Source organism: Ricinus communis, chromosome 6, assembly GCF_019578655.1.
Source record: "Ricinus communis isolate WT05 ecotype wild-type chromosome 6, ASM1957865v1, whole genome shotgun sequence".
In the NCBI taxonomy this organism is placed as follows: Eukaryota; Viridiplantae; Streptophyta; class Magnoliopsida; order Malpighiales; family Euphorbiaceae; genus Ricinus; species Ricinus communis.
Window position 1 is genome coordinate 24,431,506 of NC_063261.1, and position 21,159 is coordinate 24,452,664.

The window sequence follows — 21,159 nt, forward strand, 5'->3', positions numbered from 1 at the left end:
TTATTCTTAATTTATTAATTTTAATACTTAATTATATTACACTTTAATATTTAGTTATATTAAAATATTCACTTATATAATCTGTTTAATACATTTAAAACTTAATAAATACTAAGATTTTAACAAAATATTTATTATTTATGTATTTACAAAATATTTAAGAGAGAATTTACTTTAGTTATAATCAATTTTAGAATTTTAATAAAATTGAATTTAATATTAATTTTGGTTTATATTTAACACACTAAATTTAGATTAAAAAAAATTCTATGGAAAATTCATGAAAATTCATTTATATTGTACAAAATATTGATTTTTAAATAACTTTATAACTATTTTAATTTTCATGTCTTTTTAAAATACCATAAGTGTAGAATATCTTATAAATCTATAAAAATTGATATATTTTAATTTTAAAATCTATTAATATAATTAAATACAAAATTAATCAATTGCATATAATACTTAATTATCGATCAATTAAATATATTACTTTTATTTATTAAATATTCCTATATATTTTTATATTAATAGATGGCACTTGATAATTATGAGATTCACCTATATGATTTGGTTTGTATAAATAATTAAAAATTATATATAAATTTATTATCGATCTATATTAATAGAAAAACATATAAAATTAATAAATTATTTAAAATAATATCCGGTTAATTGCAATTTAAAGATAAATTTATAATAATAATGCACCACAATAGTACTCTGTTTTCGTATGAAATAAGAATTCAAAACCGAGTGAATCAAGCATTCTTCTTTCTGGAATGGTTTCCCACTGAAAGAAGCTAAAGAGAGACTTTCAAGAATGAAGACAATGATTTGAAAATTCCTCCAACTTAATATTGATTTCGTTTCCAAAGGGGAAAGACTAACATTTTTGGAAGCATTAAATTAATGAGAAAGGAAGAAGTCTATAGAGGGTATGATGATCATTTGTCAATGTATATTGACTGCCATTTAGCAAGACCAATTAATTGTTGTTTTCTTGTTTTATAACGTTTATATTGAGTTTTGATTGGAATATCTCTGTTGCACCCACCATTATAAATTCATTTTTTATAATAATTATTTGATAATATGTCAAGTAATTTTTTTTATTTTATACGTCCTTATATTAGTACAGGATGTCAGTAAATTCGTATATAATTTTTAATTATTTATACGAATTAAAATGATATAGATCAATCTTATAATTGTTAAATATTAGTAATTAAATTTTATATAATTAAACAATACTTAAGTATTATATATAATTGATTAATTTAGTATTTAAATAATATCATTACTTATACGTTTATATAGTAAAGTATAACCTATGGTACATTAAAATGGCTCTTTATTATTATTATTATTGTTATTTGGGGTAATTGCTCTAGAATTTTCCATATTACAATAGCTTAGACTTCATTTTCTTTTTTAAATATCATACTAATGTCTATTATAGCTTGTAAAAATATGTAAATAAATTAGTCATTTTGTCAGTTATTTTATTAATTTTGTTATTAAGTTAAAATGAAAGGATAAAAATACTATTAAAAAACTAGAAAAAAATAAAAGCATAATTACTATTTTCCTCAAGTTGCCATATTACACTAGTTAGTTTCTCAATTTTATTTCATTATACTAAAATGTTTATGCAATTTATATTAATATGTCAATATCGTTCTTTCTGTTAAGAATTTTTTTTTATATTTAACAATTATATTTTCAATTTACAACGTAAATTCTTCAAATTTATTAACAATAATTGACATTTTTCAGCAAAACATCTCATGACTATATTATATTCATTAAATTTTATAATTTAATTTAAGTATTTAATCTATAGAAATAATAAAAATAATGTAAATAAGTAACAATTATAATAATATGTTTAAAATTATATAATTTTAAAGTAATTAATAAATTTTTTTTAAAAATAAATTTAGTAATTAATAATTACTTTTAGTAATTAATTCAAAAGTATTAGTAATTATTAATGATTTAATAACTTCTCAAAATAATCTTATTTCTAAACATAACAATTACTAATTTACACTATTTTAATTGTTTTTATAAATTTTTAAATAATTCAATTACAATAAAATTTAATGAATATAATATAATAAACTAAAGATCTTATAGCATTCATTATAGTTATAATCTTGAAAAATTTAAAAGTCATAAATTTAAAATAAAAATATAAACAAAAATCTAAGAAAACTAATATATCATTACAGATTATATAAGAATTTAGTATAATATTAAAAATGGACAACTGACCAGCATAACATGGAAAACTTTAAAAAGGAAATGGTTATTGCTCTTTTTTTATCTAATTTTATTTAATAACAAAACTAATAAAGTAATTAACAGAATATAATAATACATTATTACGAATTATGAAAAATATTTAGCATAATATTTAAAAGTGATAACCTAACAGGTTTAATATATCAAACCTTATTCCTTATGAGTCTTTTACATTGTCTAATATTAATATATTAACTATACTGTGTATGAAAAATGTATAGGGTTAAGATTTTGATATATTTCCAAGTGATAAATAGGTGGACCGATTTAATCATTTCTCATTAAACTTCTTTCCTTTCTGTATAAATACATTATGAAATTATTCAATATGCATTGCGAGACGAGTATTATTTCTAAAAATTAACTGTTTTATAAATTTTTTAATAGTTTTATCAGTCTTAAAAATAAAATTGGCATGTAAAAATGAGACTAAATAGAATTATAAATTTATTGAAGCAATGAATCAGGATATTGTTAACAAATTTATAATGAATGATCAACTTAGTACCACGTCAAACGAAAAAAAGAAAATTCCAAGCAAGATCATTAAGATGGTGGAACGAAAAGAATCATCAAAATGATAGAACAAGAGTCTAAAGTGGGGCAAAGACTTTTGCCCCATCAAACAGGGCACCTTTCCTTCTAATTAAACTTTGAAACACATACATAGCACTATAAATACAGGCAAAAACCTGCAATATCAAACCACACAAGCACTTCTTTCCAACTTCAAGTGAAAGAAAGTCTGCTGTAGCTAGAATTTTTATTTCCTACAATGGGTCCTAAACCTTTCCACCTTTTGGTTGCCATTTCTCTTCTCTGTGCAATCCTACCACAAACCATTGAATCAAAACCAAGTGAAGATCCTTTTGGGTTCATCAAGCACCTAGAGGGATGCCACAAGGGTCAATCCATCAAAGGGCTCAAGGGCCTCAAACGATATCTAGAGAAGTTCGGATATTTGAACTACGGCAGTGGCAATAATAATAGCCACGAAAATGATGATGAGTTTGATGATCTTCTGGAGATGGCAATCAGGAATTACCAGCACAATTATCACTTGAAAGATACTGGAATCCTAGACAATTACACAGTGTCTCAAATGATGAAGCCTAGATGTGGGATGCCAGATGTTGTTACTAATAACGGCACTAAACACCAATCCCATAATCGAAAGTTGATGTCCATACACTCATTAGTTCACTACAAGTTTTTCCATGGAGAACCTAGATGGCCAGCAGAGAGAACCCACTTAAGGTACAGGTTTCGTTCTAGTACTCAGGTTCCAGGAACGCAGAACATCGGGTCTATATGTGCACGAGCTTTTCAGAAATGGGCAGAAGTTACCCACTTCACGTTCGAGGAAGTAGCAAGTAATGCTCAAGCTGAAATTGAGATCGGATTCCATAGAAGGTCCCATGGAGATGGGCATCCTTTTGATGGAAGGTCCGGAACATTAGCACATGCAACTGCACCAACTGGTGGAATGTTCCATTTTGATGGAGATGAAAACTGGAGTGAAAATCCTGAAGCTAATGAAGTGGACTTGGAATCAGTTGCTGTGCATGAAATAGGGCATCTTCTTGGTCTTCATCATAGTGATGATCCAAATGCTGTCATGTATGCTACTTTTAGATACGGAATTACGAAAAGGGATCTGGATAGTGATGATGTTCAAGGTATTCGTGCTTTGTATGGATTACAGTAGTGCATGCATTCATGGGCACATTATTATCACCTTAAAATATTACAATAAAAGCAATTAATGGAGGACATATGTATACACCCGTTAGACATTCTTCTTATTATATATAAATCTTTAAAAAGACTGATAGATTTTGATTGAATGTAACGTATTTGGAGATTTATAATATAGAACCTGTATGAGTGTATTTTCATTTCAGTACGAAATAGTGACATGATTGTTTTAGTTCATATATATATCAGATGTACGGACAATTATTGCACTAATGAAGTGTAATAATAGAATAAAAAGTAATAATATGTAGCCTCATATTTTTTGGATTTTACATTTATTTGATAAAAAGTGAAATTGTAAGACTATAAAAATATAAATTTAACAAACTGATTTAGCTTCTTATATAAGAGAAATAAATTTATTTTTTATATCATCCAAAGAAAGAGAAATTCAAAATAGAAATCTCGAATTAATCTCCTTATTTTCTTTCCAAATAAAAAGCTAAGAATTTATAATTGATAATTTTTGAATTCTTTTGAGTCTTAGATATATATCTTCACCTATTGATATATCAATCGTCCAAATTTAAAATACAAAATATTTATATATATATATATATATATATATATATATATGTATTTTTTATATGTTACAGTGTATATATTTAATGCAAGTAAAGTCTAGTCATAATATTTTTAGAATTTTTATTTTAATTAATATTAACTTTGGTTTAACACAAGGAGGAAAAAAAACTCTTATAAGATACCAAAGTATTATTTGTGTTCCTTAATTATGATAGGTCAAGAGTCAGGTGAATATTCTTTTTCTTTTTCTTTTTACCAAGTCAAAATCAAAGTAAGTGTTTGATCAAATTGTTGATATTCATATGTCTTCGTTGATTTATTGAAAATTCAAGGTAAAACAGTTGTTGAAGTCTTGTAGTCTTTAATAATGAATTTTGATTGCCTTATTGTAATGCAAGTTCTTAGTCTTCCTATAAAGAGACTTATTCGACCTTCATGATGTACTTTCAAATAGAATAAAGAATTGTTCCTCAACTATAATATCCTGTCTTATAGAAGCTTGAGAGTAAATAATTTTGAACAATTTTGGTTACATCTAAAAAAAGTTATATATTGATTGATTAAAACAAATATAGTTATTAAACAAAAATTTCAATTTATGAAAAAAGCATCAAAAGAATTTCAGGTAATAATACTTTGTATCATATAATTACAATCTAAAAATTACAAAAAATAGAAATGGGTCTTTCATTTTTCTTGATCAATAATTATGGAGAAATAAAACTTTTGAGCTATTATCTCTTAAAAAGAAAACATTACATGGGCAAATATATTTTTATTTAGTGCTAATTAAGCCACTAATGATTGTCTAGTACATATACATTTGCTGACTAGTATCCTGAATTATCTGCTGGTAGCTTGATAATAAATTGCACTACAGCTTTAGCAGCATTGAGAGCAGCAAGTGGCCCAAAATTCTGAATTGCATTCTGCCCCTTCTGACCTCCAGCTAAGTCTGATAGGCCTCTGATGACAATCACAGGAACCCCATTTGACAAGCTTGTCTGAGAATCATCATTACAAATTACTTCTGTTTGCTCAACTAAGTTTCTGTTCAAACTAATTGGGGTCGGTAATGTAATATGAGGTTGTGCGTGTGTCAAACTTTTAACAGATGGTCGTTTACTTTTTAAAAAATAAGTACTTTAGTGCACGAGACTACCATTTTGCCAGGGCTGAGATGAAAGGGGAGGGGAAAAGAAGAAACAGGTTGTTTGTAACACTAAAAATGAGTGTTTAAAAGAATCTACCATGACAACAGAAGCACTCTCCATAGCTACTGATGAAACTGCAAAAGTTTGGTAAAGGAAATCTCTATAAGCTGCATTGTCCACAAAAATGTTGGCGGTGGAGCCCTTAAGCCCAACAACTAGCTTAGGCTTTTGAGGAAGACATGAACTTGAATTTACACACTTTTCCAGTTCCATACCCTGAAGAAAATTGATATGATTATAAGCTAAGCAAGAGTTTCTGAAATTGATTTGTTTCTTATGAAACAGGAACGAGCAAATACTTGAGGATATTTATATCTAACCTCCAAACCAGCAGCAACCTGAAGCCATGCCTGACTTGTTTGTGCCCAAAACAGTGGTGTGGCAGAATTCGGCTTACCTGACTCATAATAGAATTGCTCATAATTATAACCAATATGTCCTAATAGATTCATTCCATCTTTTTCTGGTACATTGTAGTTTCCGAATTCCAATTGAGCAATATCATTGGAGGGCAATGTTTCATCAGGATTCTGTTGACAACAAAATTTAGATGTCTAAGTAGTTATCTATCTTACTGATAAAAGAAGGCATAAGAAAGGGTGTCATCAGTGCATGAGACTCTATCTTGATAAAGACAGAATAACCAGAAAAAATCGATGGAAAATAGGATATGAAAGTCATAGAGATGAGGTTCTACCAGCCAATCCCAAATTCCAGTATGAGCAAATTCCTTGGGAATGGTAACATCCCCAATAGACATGGAGTTGTTTACATTCCCAGCAATGCCGAAATGAACTATTCCTTTCACATCAAACATATCCACCATTTGTTGTGTTGCTGCAGCTGCATTTACCTAATTAAGCAAACACACTCGCTTACATAAACTTGAAGATGGAGATTTTTAGCAACAGTAACAATTTTTGTACGAACATCTTTGAAATCTTATCTTCCATGAATGTATCAGGTTATCCCAAAATCATTAGATCAGAAGCCAAACCCCATATGCTGTTTTTCATTGACAAGCATACTAAGATACTATAATTATTCTTGGGACCTCTGTGAACTTTTAGGTTACCTCTACAACCCAAGACACTAATGCATTCAGCAGATCTATGAAATACAAACAAACTTGCATACCATTCCAACCCCGCATCTGACATAGATAACTTTCTTCTCCCGGATCTTTCCTATCCGGAATCGTCGTCCTGCAACATCAACAGTCATATTAACTAGCAAACAGCAAACCATCAGTAACTAAATGTATCAGCAAGCATCCAACAGATGATACTACGATACCTGATAGATCTACGAAAGGGTGTTTGCCATATGGCTTGAAAGCCCCAGTTGCGAAAAAGCTATTTTCTTCAGGTGGATAAACTGTTATAAGACCTAAGTAAGGCCCTTGTCTGTTCACTTCTCTGATGATACTCAAAGATTTTATCCTGTTAGATGGAAAAGCTGATACATGCATAGTTACTAAGGAAAACAAAACCAGTATCAGAAAACATGGTATGACTTGCTTTTCAGCCATGGTTAATCAGGTTTATCAGCTCATAATACACAGGCAAGCACATATATATGGGCTATTTATTGGTCAGAAATGGCAGCTAGTAGATAATATAACAAAAAAAAAGAAATATTGCCAATCTTTGATGATTAGTAGCTGATTCTTGGGGAAAAACAAATTGTAGTTTGGTAGAGGACAAAAATAAGGTTAATTTAACAAGTAATTGCATCTTCATTTTTATAGACACCATGTTTTATAGGTTGTATTTTTATTCTTTTGGTCAGATTGCATAGTTTGTACTTAATTATGGTTTTATATGTTTGTATGAATGGACTAAAACACCCTTGATAATTTTTTCTATATTTTGGAAAAATATGATTCTTATTCATAATCCAATTCCTACAAGTAAAATATAGAACTTTAGTTCTAGATTAATGGCAATTCATAATTCAATTTTAATCTAGTCACGAATTATTTAAAATTAGTTGTTGTTCATGTGTTATGTAACTGTTGATTTATTTTATTTATAAATATTTTTAATTTAAAAAATTCATATTAAATTTTTATTTAAAAATAATTTATATAAAATTTAATTAATATTAGAATATAACAATAATTGAATAAGATATATAATTAATAAAATATTATATAAAAGAGAAAATTTTATTAATTTATTAATTATATTTATATAAATTAATATTAAAATATAATTTGATATTTTTAAAATAAATTATTCTATTTTTTCTAAAATAATAGCTTCTATTTTTTAGAATTAAAATCATTATTCAATTAAAAAAGTAAAATACTAGATAATATTAATAATATAATAATTCAAAAAAGCCATTAAAAATTTACATATTAATATAATACCTATAATAAAGTGAAACTATTTCTTTTAAGAAAGAAAAAACCAACATGAATATTCCATTAATATAGAAATTAATAAGTTAATTTTGGTATGGAAAATAAAAGAAAAAAAATCTAACAATCATCAAAATACTCTTAGTGGCATAAAATATATATGGACTTTATAAATATCTTTAAATAAATTGTATTAATTAAATATTAAATTTAATTTCCTTATTTTCTGCACTATCTCCATAGGAGAACTCCACCTCCACATCATGACTATCATGAATAAGCAAAATTCATCATTTTTGTAATGAAGAAATCATACCACTCACATATATATATATCAACTACTGCCATTGATCAACAACACTCGACCAGAAAATGAAACTTTAATGGAAAAAAAGAAAAAACAGAAATATGCCGAGACTATATTAACTGAGAACAATAACTTATTATGGAATATTAAATTAAGGTTTAGTACCAGCGATTGGTAAGTCGAGCACAACCAATCACAAGTTCAGGAGGAAATTGGAAAAATGCTACAAATTAGGTCCAGCATCACAAAATTAGGGCCAAACTGACCGATAATTCTTTCATAAACATCAATGGTAGAAAAGAAAATGAAAACACTGAAAAACTTGCATTACCAAATAAAAAGTTCAGAGGCACATCAAAAACAGCTACAAAATTAGGTAAGGATTTCATGAAAAGAAATTTTCATTGATGGCGTGTAACTTTAAATACAATAAACAAAGTTCTGAACCATAGCCCCCCTACAAACCCTGCAAATCAGGAGATACATTGTACATTAATTCATACAAAAGCTTAAAGAAAAGGACAGGAAAACAAACCCTCATCACAAACTCAGTTCTAACCAGCTGGGATTGAGAGCTTGAGGAAGTGTTGTTACACCTTGAAGAAGCTGATATATGCAGAATCTGCAACTTCAATCTCTTGCATAAATAAATAATCCTCAGGGATTTTACCTGCTTTAACAATCCCCGGATTCCTCTACGATATTGTATCGCTAAAGAATGTTTATCAAAACCGCGAACAGATTTTCACTGGTTCTGAAGACTCTCGATCGCCTTTTTCCACTGCCATGCCCTTTGCTTTGCATCCTCAAATGACATTACCTTCTTTGGCTGCACCAGTACATAGCTATGGTCAGTAACTTGAAAGGGCAAAAAGAAGAAATTTTTCTTTACAACAAACAAAAAAAGGAGAAGACGGAGGGTGGAAGAAGACATAATTTCGGAACATATTTCAATCATGGTAATGAATAACATATGATGCCATGCTGAGCAAGCCATAGGAAGTGCAGTGGGGATAAAAGGAGTAAGAAAGTCTTCTAATAAAATAATAAAAATTTGAGCAAGCATAGCATGGGATATTATCTTCATGTTTAAGATATTTTCCCAGTGCAGGAGTTCCATTAAGCATGATCCTGAGATATTGAGATTGGTATTGCAATTATTTTAAATATGAAAAATGATAAGTAAACATTATGCATACCGTAAAAATCTTGAAATGCGAAGGACTTGAAACCTGGACACTGAGATCATTGGAATTGTCAGACCAAATTATATTTCCCTTTACCAATAACTTTGATGGGTCCACGTAAATCAATTTTGGCTTGTTAGTGAGAATGAGCTGCACCTTTTTGCTTGTTAGTTTTTGCAATTTTTTCACCATTGAGATCATTAAAACAGATTCTCCTGGATCCAAAAATTGTTGCCTGAAGCATTGAGAAAACAAAGGATTATTTACTGTGGGTAAACCATAAAAAGTGTGCCATCACTTTTAAGACATTGGAGACAGAATTCATAATAATGTCTTCCTGTGTTGGTACCAATACTATGTACTGAAATCACTTAAAAGGCTTTATTATTTACTTTGCAGCAAAGAAGAAACAAACATAAGTGACATGCTCCATTGCTCACTAAAGATATTTGTTTTGTACAGAATGATCTATGCCAGCCTCTTAATAGTGTTCTCAGAGCAACATTCTGCAAGTTCAGAAAGTGAGAACTTAACAAATGTCAAATCCCAATCTAGTTTTCATAAGGCCTCCATAAAATTTCAAATGAGTCAATCTTCCTTGAATTGCTCCAGGTGCATTAGATAATGGGTTGAGAGGAAATCTACTTAAAAGGAGAAAAAAAAAAAAAGATAACCAGTTCCAACCGACTTAATGGATTGTGATCAAGTCAAGCATATTTGTTTATACATGTTTACTACTAAGGATTGAGAGGAAACAAGAAAAATATCAAAAACTTGTAAATCGCACCATGTTTCCTGTGAACAAATTTTGCATCATAACTCTTTTGTTGAGGTAAGAATAAACAGACAATAGATTAAAGCAAATTATGGATGGAAAAGGTGCTGTGTCAATACCATTTGGAATCGAAAGAATCAATGGAAGCAAGTCTAGTAATAGAACCAGATGCTTCAGCAGTCGACGAAGGTCCCCCAGTTCCATCATTCTGTCTTGCTGAACCATCCCCAATATGTGTGGGATTCCATGTAGCATCAGGATCAAGCTCACCGTCACCAGACTGAGTCTAGGAAAAAAAAAAACCATAGATCATGAGATCTCAAAATTAAGGAAAAGAGAAAGAAATCTGCAACAAAAACTTAATGCCCTTTAGGACACCATGAATAGTATACCATTGCCTCCAAAGCAAGTTTTGGAGGTGTTTCCTCTCTTAAATTCTTCCAGTTAATTCCCTTAAAGAATGGGTGAATTTTCAGTGCAGCATACCCCTCAGGTCCAGCACCTGGTCTTCTGCTGGGATCTATATCCTACATCATTATTACATGGAAAGTAAAACAACAAGAATATGAACTTATTTTATAAAGACCTAATCTGACACTGGCAATTGATATTTGGCAAAAGAAGAAAAGGCTTGGCATCTGACTTCCATAACATATTGCACATATACATATAGCGTTTGTTTCTTGCACAATAAGACTGACAGCCATGATCAATGAAAATACCTAGGCCCTTGTCAACTAGCTATGTGCCTTGAAAAATTCAACAGGATTGCCACTCATGTATTGGATTTAACACAAACAAGGAGGTATTTTACACAGCATCATCAAAATGAGGGACTTCATAGTCCAAGTTTCCTTTATCACAATCACAACCGTGTGTAAAACATAATTTTCAGTCCTTCAGATCATAGACCCACCATATAACTGAGAAAATTATATGTCTGCTCCATTGTTTTTACACATAATTTTCACCGTAAAAACTGCATCCTTGTACCTAGAAAACATACAGATTTATTTTATCTGTAGAAGTAGAGAAACAGAAAAATAGGAAGTAATTACGAAGAGTAGAATAGTACAGCAAGAGTTCATGCTCAAAAAGAGTCTAATGGGTGAGAACTTTGTAGCTTACCAACAACCGATCAATGATGTCTCGAGCTTCTTCTGAAAAATAGTTAGGAAATCTAATATCCCGGGCTATAATTCTTTGAAAAATAAGCCATTCACTTGCATCCTTGAAAGGAGAAGTTCCTGAAAGCATCTGGTATAAAGTGCAGCCAAGTGCCCAGAGATCATTTCTGTTTGAATTTGGTAAAAAAAGGCAAAAGGTTATCCTACATAAGCAAGAAAAGATCAAGAACAAAAACTTATTGACCAAATTTAACTGTAAGCATCCCTACAAATCACTCCAGCACAAAACACACTAAACCTACTGCTCCTAAAATTTTATTCCAGTTGGAAATTAACATGGCTGGCTCATCTAAGGAAAGAGTCACTTTACCCAAATGTTGCAGGAGAAGAGTTGAGGACTTCTGGAGGGACATATGCAGCTGTGCCCACAAATGTGCAAGCCTTGTCATCTAAGCAAAGCATCAATACAGAAAATTACTCCAATACTCGAAGACATAGGTCAAATAGTTCGTAAATTATTAAGATTACAGCATTACCTGAGGCTGCATTGGGAAGGACAGTGATGCGGCTATCCTGCATTGGCTTCACACTCCCAAAATCAGCAACTTTAATATGTCCATCTGCTGTAAGCAGCAAGTTCTCTGGCTGCAGTTTAAGAAACTTTTAGGATGTTTCAGGTGCCAGTAAAAAAAACAGTGCATGCATTCTAAGATATTACCTTGATATCTCGATGTATTAATCCCATGCCATGTATGTATTCAAGAGCATCCACTACTTCCGCAGCATAGAAGCGAGCTTCATCCTCTGATAAACGACCTTTCTGCGAGAGTGCAAATTATCCAAATTTTTACTAATATAAATAACAAGAATGTAAAGTGGAAACGGAATAACAGGTTTCCAACTTTAAAGCATTCTGGACGCAAATGTTGCAGTTAAATCACATTTTGCTACTCCTCTAGTAAGTTTTAAGTGCAACTTTTGATGGATTGAAGCCTGAGGTATAACATAGGCACCAATGATAATATGCAAAAAACAAGTCAGAAATGCATCAGATGACATTCTTTCAAGACATGTTTTCAGTTTTGATGCTTCATGAAAAAGTTGCTAATTGGCTGCAGGTAAAATTTACCACATAAGACACAAGTACTAAGACGCTCAGAACAGCTTTTGTGGACAGAGAAGAATTTTCTCAGTAATATAGTTGAAATTTTTAAAATTTCTTTTTCTATTTGCAATATCTTTAACAAAAATAACTGCCCTTTTCACCTTTTTGCACTAATTGGCAAGAAAAATTGTAATCCTTTTTGTCCAAATAAAACGAAGCATAAATGATTAGTTTCTTATATTAGCTTACTCTGGTTATTTGGTCAAAAAGTTCTCCACCTTCACAGGATTCAAGTGCCATGTCTGCACAACATAGTCAAAGAGACTAACTTCATATTACAAACAAAAATCAACCAAACCAAAAAATTCCCACCTTGGCGCTAAAGGAAAAGATCGAAAACTAAATCAGGTAATGGAAATTTGGAATAACTATACCAGGGATACCTACACAAGGAAAAAGAATCTTGGAAAGTAAAAAATAGCCGCACAATTCCAGGATGATCCAATTGATCAAGAACAATTCGTTCCAACTTGACATAAGCTGTTTTATTTTCTTTGGTGATGAATTTTTTGTCCATGATCTTCAATGCATATACCATTCCAGTATCCTTCTTCTTTGCTCTCACCACCTGAAAGATCCATAAATATGATACCCAAAGTAAGTCATCACTGACAATATACACAAAAGCTAACAATCACAGGCTTACAGGTTATAAGAATACACAAAATAAGAGTCAGAACTGAACTCATAATATCAGTGACATGCTCAAAATATCCTACTTCAACATGTATTTTCTTCAAATTTATAAGAATGATGTTATACTGCCAGAAACTGAAGCAATATGACAACATATATATCTTACAGCAACAAATAAACAACAGCACAAAAAGGAAATGGTTGTCCAGGTGAATGATTTCCCCTAGTAAATATGGAGTCATGACCTTTGATTGTATCACAAGAAATGGTACAAAGAGGCATTCTTTCAAACGGGTATTATTAAATCTTATTGATATTATTAATTAAAAAGCATTGAAAGATGCTGAACCATATAACCTTTCCTAGTAGAGGTCCTTGTCTCACTAATATCCACCCACTAGACCATTTAACATTTAGTATTACCTCAACACAGTAAGCTTTTTATTCTATATGATGTCTTTAACACCAAAAGATGAATAACTTAAAGCTCCAAGACTTCTTTAATGTTGAGGGATCAGCCCCCAAGAAAAAGCCAATACAAGGTATTATTTAGTTTTTATTTTCTTAAAGAATCAACATCAAGGTAAGATTCAGAATTTCATTTCTTCACATCTAAATTCACAGAAGCGAACAAAAGAAATAATCAAACTCCAGATTATCTCAAACACCTTTTTCTTGCACCAAATTCATAAAAGCATCTTAATAATGAAATATCCTCACAGAGCTGGACCAGCATGTTTACTTAATTATACATTAATAACCAGCCAATGAATGCATTGCAAAACACTCATTTATCAACACTAACAAACGTTGCCCTTCAAATAAAATGGTTTACGAATCAAGGAAACAATAGGTAATCACAAATATCACCCAACAAAAACGAACCCATCAATCTACAATAAAAGAAAAAACAAAATAAACTAACCCCCTCATAACCCCCAAATAAAAAGTTTTAAAAAAGAAAAACATAACCCAAGAAATGTAATGAAGAAGAAAAAAGGCAAACCTTTGAATAAGAACCAACACCATAGATCTTGCCAAGCTCAAAATCTTGAATACTGAAATTCTCCTGAGGAGCCCTGAATGCAAAGCTTTTAGATCTCTGCACATTCCCAATGTTGTTGTTGTTGTTGTTATTGTGATTAGAAGAAATAGAAGAAGAGGATGAAGAATTATTGCTGCTCTGAATCCTAAGCTTCGAGTCAAAATCTTTCTCCATTGCCAACATCTCTCTCTCTAATAATCACTTTTTTTACTTCTCAAATTATCAATCTTTACATTAATATGAATAATACCCAGTTTCTCTCTCTAAATAATAAAACAAAATTGAAAAAAACAACTTTGTTTTCTCTCTAGATATATTGGGAGGAGAGTTTTTCCAAGTCAAAAGAGAAGCCAAATGGATCAGAATCAGAGAGAAAGTTTGAGTCTTTATATTTTTTTCTTCTGATAATAAAAAGGAAAAGTGAATAAAGATTCTTTCTTTCTAACCTGTATCTCTCAAAATAAGTAACAAATGATATGGGTATATGTGTATACAATCTGAATGCGATCAGCTTTTTGGTTTGGTGATACAAAAAAATTTCAAAAGCCTAGAAAGTGGATTAAATTATGTAATAAAATTTAAAAGAGGATGAGAAGGGAATGAGGAATTTGATGGAGAAGAGGAGAGGGAGATATGGGGATTGAAGAGAGGAGGAGAAGCACATGGAATTGAATGATGGATACCATTCATTCATTCTTTCATTCTTCCAATATTTTCTTTCTCTTTTAGTTTGTTTTTTCTTTTCTTCTTCTCTTTTTTTTTTTTTTTTTGCCCTTTTCTTTTTGTTTCTCTTACTAGATTAGAGTGACCTTTATGGATGCTTAATGGTGTCGATGATTGGTAACTTGCTGCCACATCAAACAATGAAATGAAAGTTTAGGCTTTTTTTTCTTTTTTCCTTTTTGTTGTTGTAAATTGTAATGGATTTTTCTGTCTAACCATTGATAAAGAAATGCCACATTAAATGGATGATCCAGATGCTGGTGTATAGTCCTCCAAGCAAAGCTAATTCGAGTCTCTGCTAGTTCAAACCGGATTTACGTATTATTTATTTGATTTCGAGCTAATGTATTAATATTTTATTAGATAGAATTCAAAAATCTATCAGCCCTTGTCCGCTTATTAGAAAGAGGGATTTTCTTTTAACAATAAAGTAATGTGTGTTTTATTATTTTAATATTTTTTAAATATAGTCAATATTTTTTATTTTTAAAATTATAAGAATTAATAGAAATATTAATTTTTGATAAAATAAGTGTGTTTACATAATTTTTGGCATTCGATTACATATCTTGTGATTATAATAAATTTTTAAAATAGATATTTTTAATTTTAATTAAATTTAAAAAATAATTTTTAAAATAAAATATTAATATATTTATAAATTTTATAATATTATTATTAGATGTTACATTACTTATATGATTATAATTTAGTAATGACTCGTGTTAAATATATATAAATTTATGTAAAGAAATAATAAAAATAAAAATATATATCTAAGAGATGCTAATAAAATAAAACACGCGTTATTCATTTGATACAAAAAATATCTATGTCTCTCAAATGAAAAGTATCAAATTATATAATAATTTTATTAATTTTATTTTATATATTAATTTATATTCATTTAGTCAAATTCAATAAGCATATGTTTACAAAATCTGAACTTTTATCAATAATCTATAGAATCAAAAATATTTGATATAGAAATTATAATACATTTTATGAATTTATAATTTTATTTTAATGATTTAGTTTACTAAATGAAATATTTTAATGGGAGTTTTAATTTTAGTTCTTGCAACTTTTTTAAAATTTCTAAATCTAAAAATAAATCAAAACCATTATCAATATCAGAATGCATGTTATGCTTAAAATGTTTTTCAAGATCGAGGCATTTTAGTCTACGCTACAATTATTAAGAGATTTTTAACTTTTTATGATTAAATAAGAATTCACCCTAATTTGAAAATAGTTCCTATGCGATGCTATGTTAGAGAAAAAATAAATATTAAGAGATTTTTTCTTTTCAAAGATTTAACTTAATTAGCAATAAATTAAATAGTTATTAGAGAAAAAAAAGAATTATAGAATGATACTATTATTTAAGAAGGATATAACAAAATAATATACTTAAATTTTTATTTTCGTTTTTAATTTGATATACTTATAGATTTTTTCTATTTGGTAGGGTTTTTATTAAGTTATTTGTAAAAATGTCTTAATTTTTATCACTTCATATTATATTATATAAATATTTTAGTAAAGTTAAAAGTAAGAATATATATATATATATAAAGTTGAAATTGGGTTTTCAGCTTAGTGATTTCTCTATATAAGTTGAAATGAGTTTTCATTGAGCTAGAAGTTTTATTTAACTCATGCCATACTAGACTCAATTTGCAGGTTTACTAACATAATTTACATAAATAAATGATCTTCAGTTTATTTTAATTCTTTGGTACATTGTTTTTTTTTTTTTTATGTAGAATTTTTTATTGGGTAGCTAATGTTATGCCTAGCAAGGCTTTTTTTATTATTATTTTTGTAAATTCAATATAATACAATAAGATTGACACCTAATACTAATTGATAAATAAATAAAAAAAAAGGAAAATTTAAGAATAAAAGAAAACATAAAAGTTAGAAGATAAAGGAATTTTTCTAGTATCATAATGAGCATATTTTGTGACAAGAGCAGGAAATGTTAATTTATTCAATTTGTCGAATTTTCAAATTCAAACAGTTAAATACAATTAAATTTTAATTTTAATTTAAAAAATTAAATTGAAGATGATATGATTCCGCTATAAATTTAAAATTATAAAATTTATAATAAAAAAGTGTTTATAAAAATAATTAGAAAACATAAATATTTTCTATTCAATTTGTGTTAGCAATAATAGCTCACATTCTTTACCGGAATATAAGTTATTCTTGCAGTATTTACAGGCATGCCCTGTTGCACACAACGAAAAATACCTAATTTTGTACTGCTTTCCCGTAAAATATAAACTTTATTAATTTGGAAATGTCCATAAAACCTGTCCAGGTTTAAGGGCCTACTGTCTTTCAAATGAAACAAAAGCAAAGAGTAAGGTTGCAATCTGAGTTGGTACGTGGGCGGGGGGGCGGAGTACCTGTGGACGAGTGGCAATAGCCATGCGCTAGCCAGGCTCATTTTAAGAAGATGCAAGAACCAATCACCTACATAATACGGATTCGGATCAATAAAAGGGTCTCCGATTATGACACGGAAACAAATTAGATTTAAACAGGTTAATATGCTAATTAGCGAATAAGACGAATAAATACGTTTATTTAAATAAATTCATAGATTAATAAGTATATACGATATATATAAGCACGTTTAAACATATTTATTCTCTCTCTTCATATATTTATATAATAATTTTATTATCTATAAAGATATAATTAATAAAAAATAAAAATTTAAGTCATTTTATAATTAAATAAATATATTTTTTAAAATTATAATGATTAATTTTTTATTTAAAAAAATTAAGTTTATTAAATAGTTATACAGGTCAACCCATTTAATCTAGTTAGTAAACATATATATTTTTGGATTTAGTATTTTAATCTAAACTAGTTGTGTTTAGATTTTTTTTTTTACGTTAGACATGTATCACGATACGACGCAATTAAACACGACAAGAAATAAATCGCCAGCACTCAAGGGTTAAAGGTTTTTAAACACAAACTAATTGTTTTTTTATAAAATTATAAATAGATAATAGACGAACAACTAAAATATCATGAAGATAAAAATGTAGAACCAGAGTTAGCCAATATGCATCGCACCTGCAACAGTATAGATGCCAAAATAAGTTCCATAATATCAGGTATTTGAATTGAATCTAAACCTAGATGAGAGTAAGATGCATCCCACCATGCTGGGGCTCTTATAGCGATCGGATGAGATGGGTAATTAAGGATTTTTTTTAATTTGATAAAACAAATTTAAATATAAAATTAATATTTTATTATTTATAAAAAATTTATCTAATATATTTTAAATTAATGAGGCTAAAATATAAGTCACTACATCTATAATTATAAATATTTGTAAAAATTTATAAACTTGTACAATATTAACTTAATATTATCTCACTGGATTTTACTTGATAAGGTTTTTTAACGAGGTAAATGGATTTTGTATTCTGCTTTTGCTAATGGAGTTTTATTTTTCTCAAGAAAATTTAATATTGTCAAATTAAAAAATTACATTAAATTCTTAAGTTTTTTTTTTAAAAAAAATTATATTAAATTTATAAAGCATTAAGTATTAATGAGATTTTTCTTTTTTCATTTTTCTTTTTCTTAAAATTAGACCTACAAAATAGTATGATATCCAAGCAAAATTGTATGAAATATGGCAATTGTTTTTCTCACTAAATTATTGTTTCGTTAATTATTTTCAATTTTCACTAAGAATTTTCAAACTGAAGAGTTTTAGGAAGTACGTGTTCTATAATTTCTTAATTAGAAGCCAACAGTAATACATGATAAAGATCCATTATCTTTTTTTTTTTTTAATTTCTCATCACAATTTATAATCTCTCTAATTAAGACACGATGTGGACCAACTAAATTACTGATCTATAATAAATATTCTGAATCTTATTCAATTTTATTAGTTTACTAATTGATTTCATTCAATTATATAAATCCTAACATATCTAAAAATTAACTTTTTAGTTAATGGTAATTATTAAAAATATAATTAAATTAACTTTTTAAAATTAGGATTATTGTTAATTAGAAACATCACCTATTAATTAATATATAATTAACAATAATAATTATACCATAAAATATAAAAATTATACATTAATACAATATTTATTTCTTAAAAATTAATACACATATCAAAAATATTATATTTGATTTAATATATATATATATATATATATATATGTATATATATATATATATATATATATCAATTTTTAGATTTAAAGAATTACAATATATAAAAAAATAATTTATTAATTAATGTAATATCTAAAATATATAATTAACAGATTATTTTTATAATTAAAATTAATATTTGATTAAAAAATTAACTTTCAACTAATAAATTAATGCAAAAAATTATAAAATTATAAATCAATTTAAATTCAATGTGTTAAAAAATAATTATATATATATATATATAAAAAATTCTATATACCAAAATAGTAGAATATGTGAAAGAAATATATATATGTTGTAAGAAGATTATGATTATGAGTGATGCTTTATATTATGCAAATCCTCTTATGTTATTCTTAATACAACTAAGTATGTTTAGATAATCTTAATTATTAAAATTATAATTAATGGTTCTCTAAGAAGTAATTATTTATTTTTAAGAATTTAAAATTAAATTTTAATAATAAAAAATAAAAATTACAGACATAATAAATCATGTTTAATTAAACATGAGAGTCTTTCAATTTATAATTCGGTATTAACTAAATTCTATTCATATGTTAATCCAAATTTGTGTCACTAATCTTTGTTGCTCGTTTGTTTGTACTCGTCTGTCCAATTATTGTCCAAAATCAATCAATACTTGCAGAGTTTGCAGTGCCACATAAGCTGGGATTTTTATACTTGTTTCTCTAGATAAATTCATTATTAACTCTTAAATTTTATTTTATTAAATTTTTAATTTTTTGTTTTTCTATTAAACTCTTATGATCTTAGCTTCTTCAAATTAAAAACTGTTATAGATATATGATATTTTTATTTATTCTATTAAAAAATTATAAAAACTATTGAATAGCCCTTAATCAAAAAAGTAGAAAAAAATAAAAACTCAATGAAATAAAATTTAAATAGTTTAATAAAATAAAATAGAAAATTTTCAAAAATTTAGAAATTCATTTTGTTTTTTTTTTATTTTATTTCTAATCAAGAAATCTATGTACATTATATGTATAAAAATAATAAGGTTAAGTCTTCTTGATAGTTTAAATCTCATTGGTCTAATTCTGCAACTAAAATATGAAACTTTATAATTCAGAATATAACATATTTTATCGATCACTAGTAATTATATACAATCTAATAATTGATAATATATCCTCAATATACAAAAATAATTAAATAATAAATAATTATAATTGTAATATGTCTTTTTATGTATAGAAAAGTGCTTTTTAGCAACAACACATGAATGGACTATCATACCCTTAATATTACTTCTAGAAATTAATTTCTTATATAATTAAGATTGTATTGCAAGTAAAGAAAGCATAAGACAGTTAGGCTTTTCTTTCTTAAAAGAACATTTGGATTATAACTATTTTTCTATCTAAAACTTAAGTATTATAAAATTATAACTATAATTTACATTTTTATAATAGTATTTAGAAAAAGAAAAATTACTTTAAAACTATATTTAAAATAAATGTTTAGGTTTAATTAATTTCATAAAAATTAAATAAGTACAAAAGTGTTAAGAGTTGGAGTTGGACTTGGTTTAATAACTGGATGATTTTCAAGCCTCAATTTGAATTCATTTACAAAATGAATTAAGCCTCATATATTTTTGCCTAAAATTGTTTGAATGAAACAAGCACATGTGCTTGTAATTAAGGGTCCCAAGACAGAAACAGCCTATCTAGTTATTGCTTTATGGGTATTGCTCTCATGCCACAGACATTTTTATGTACATTTTGATTACTTCTCGTGGCCTCACCAATTTGTGCCAATATGATGTATAAAT

The 21,159-nt window shown here is 27.7% G+C and overlaps 3 protein-coding genes across 6 annotated transcripts; 1 reads left to right on the forward strand and 2 right to left on the reverse strand.

Moving 5' to 3' along the window:
• Positions 1–3,023: 3,023 nt before the first annotated feature.
• Positions 3,024–4,309, forward strand: LOC8263594 (metalloendoproteinase 3-MMP). Its single transcript, XM_048376192.1, has one exon. It carries the CDS (start codon positions 3,086–3,088, stop codon positions 4,016–4,018), a length of 933 nt encoding a protein of 310 aa, XP_048232149.1. The 5' UTR covers positions 3,024–3,085; the 3' UTR covers positions 4,019–4,309.
• A 947-nt stretch (positions 4,310–5,256) lies between these two features.
• Positions 5,257–7,533, reverse strand: LOC8263595 (bark storage protein A). The gene is made up of 6 exons (XM_015728226.3): positions 7,104–7,533; positions 6,945–7,012; positions 6,505–6,660; positions 6,128–6,337; positions 5,844–6,023; positions 5,257–5,597 (listed from the first exon to the last, which is right to left on the reverse strand). The coding sequence occupies exons 1-6, from the start codon at positions 7,336–7,338 to the stop codon at positions 5,424–5,426; spliced, it is 1,023 nt and encodes a 340-aa protein (XP_015583712.1). The 5' UTR covers positions 7,339–7,533; the 3' UTR covers positions 5,257–5,423.
• A 1,332-nt stretch (positions 7,534–8,865) lies between these two features.
• On the reverse strand, positions 8,866–15,435 carry LOC8263596 (3-phosphoinositide-dependent protein kinase 2). 4 transcript variants are annotated; one of them, XM_015728227.3, is made up of 12 exons: positions 14,379–15,423; positions 13,124–13,304; positions 12,926–12,978; positions 12,290–12,391; positions 12,108–12,216; positions 11,942–12,020; positions 11,573–11,738; positions 10,837–10,971; positions 10,564–10,730; positions 9,826–9,904; positions 9,682–9,721; positions 8,866–9,311 (listed from the first exon to the last, which is right to left on the reverse strand). In XM_015728227.3, the coding sequence occupies exons 1-12, from the start codon at positions 14,598–14,600 to the stop codon at positions 9,289–9,291; spliced, it is 1,356 nt and encodes a 451-aa protein (XP_015583713.1). In that variant the 5' UTR covers positions 14,601–15,423; the 3' UTR covers positions 8,866–9,288. The 4 variants fall into 4 exon arrangements, with proteins under 4 accessions (XP_015583713.1, XP_048231832.1, XP_002533941.1 ...); XM_048375875.1 differs by having other exon boundaries at positions 9,682–9,904; positions 10,564–10,724; positions 14,379–15,425; XM_002533895.4 differs by having other exon boundaries at positions 9,682–9,904; positions 14,379–15,415.
• Between the last annotated feature and the right edge of the window lie 5,724 nt (positions 15,436–21,159).

Bases quoted from the DNA above. Each gene is read 5' to 3' on its own strand.
- LOC8263594 (XM_048376192.1), top strand. From the start codon at position 3,086: ATGGGTCCTAAACCTTTCCACCTTTTGGTTGCCATTTCTCTTCTCTGT.
- LOC8263595 (XM_015728226.3), bottom strand. From the start codon at position 7,338: ATGGCTGAAAAGCAAGTCATACCATGTTTTCTGATACTGGTTTTGTTT. The intron at 7,013-7,103 runs GTATCGTAGTAT...TTGATGTTGCAG, and splicing joins CCCTTTCGTAGATCTATCAG to GACGACGATTCCGGATAGGA. The intron at 6,338-6,504 runs GTAGAACCTCAT...TGTTGTCAACAG, and splicing joins CTGGAATTTGGGATTGGCTG to AATCCTGATGAAACATTGCC.
- LOC8263596 (XM_002533895.4), bottom strand. From the start codon at position 14,600: ATGTTGGCAATGGAGAAAGATTTTGACTCGAAGCTTAGGATTCAGAGC. The intron at 12,392-12,925 runs GTAAGCTAATAT...GCACTCTCGCAG, and splicing joins TTTTTGACCAAATAACCAGA to AAAGGTCGTTTATCAGAGGA. The intron at 11,739-11,941 runs GTAAAGTGACTC...AAATTCAAACAG, and splicing joins TCTTCTCCTGCAACATTTGG to AAATGATCTCTGGGCACTTG.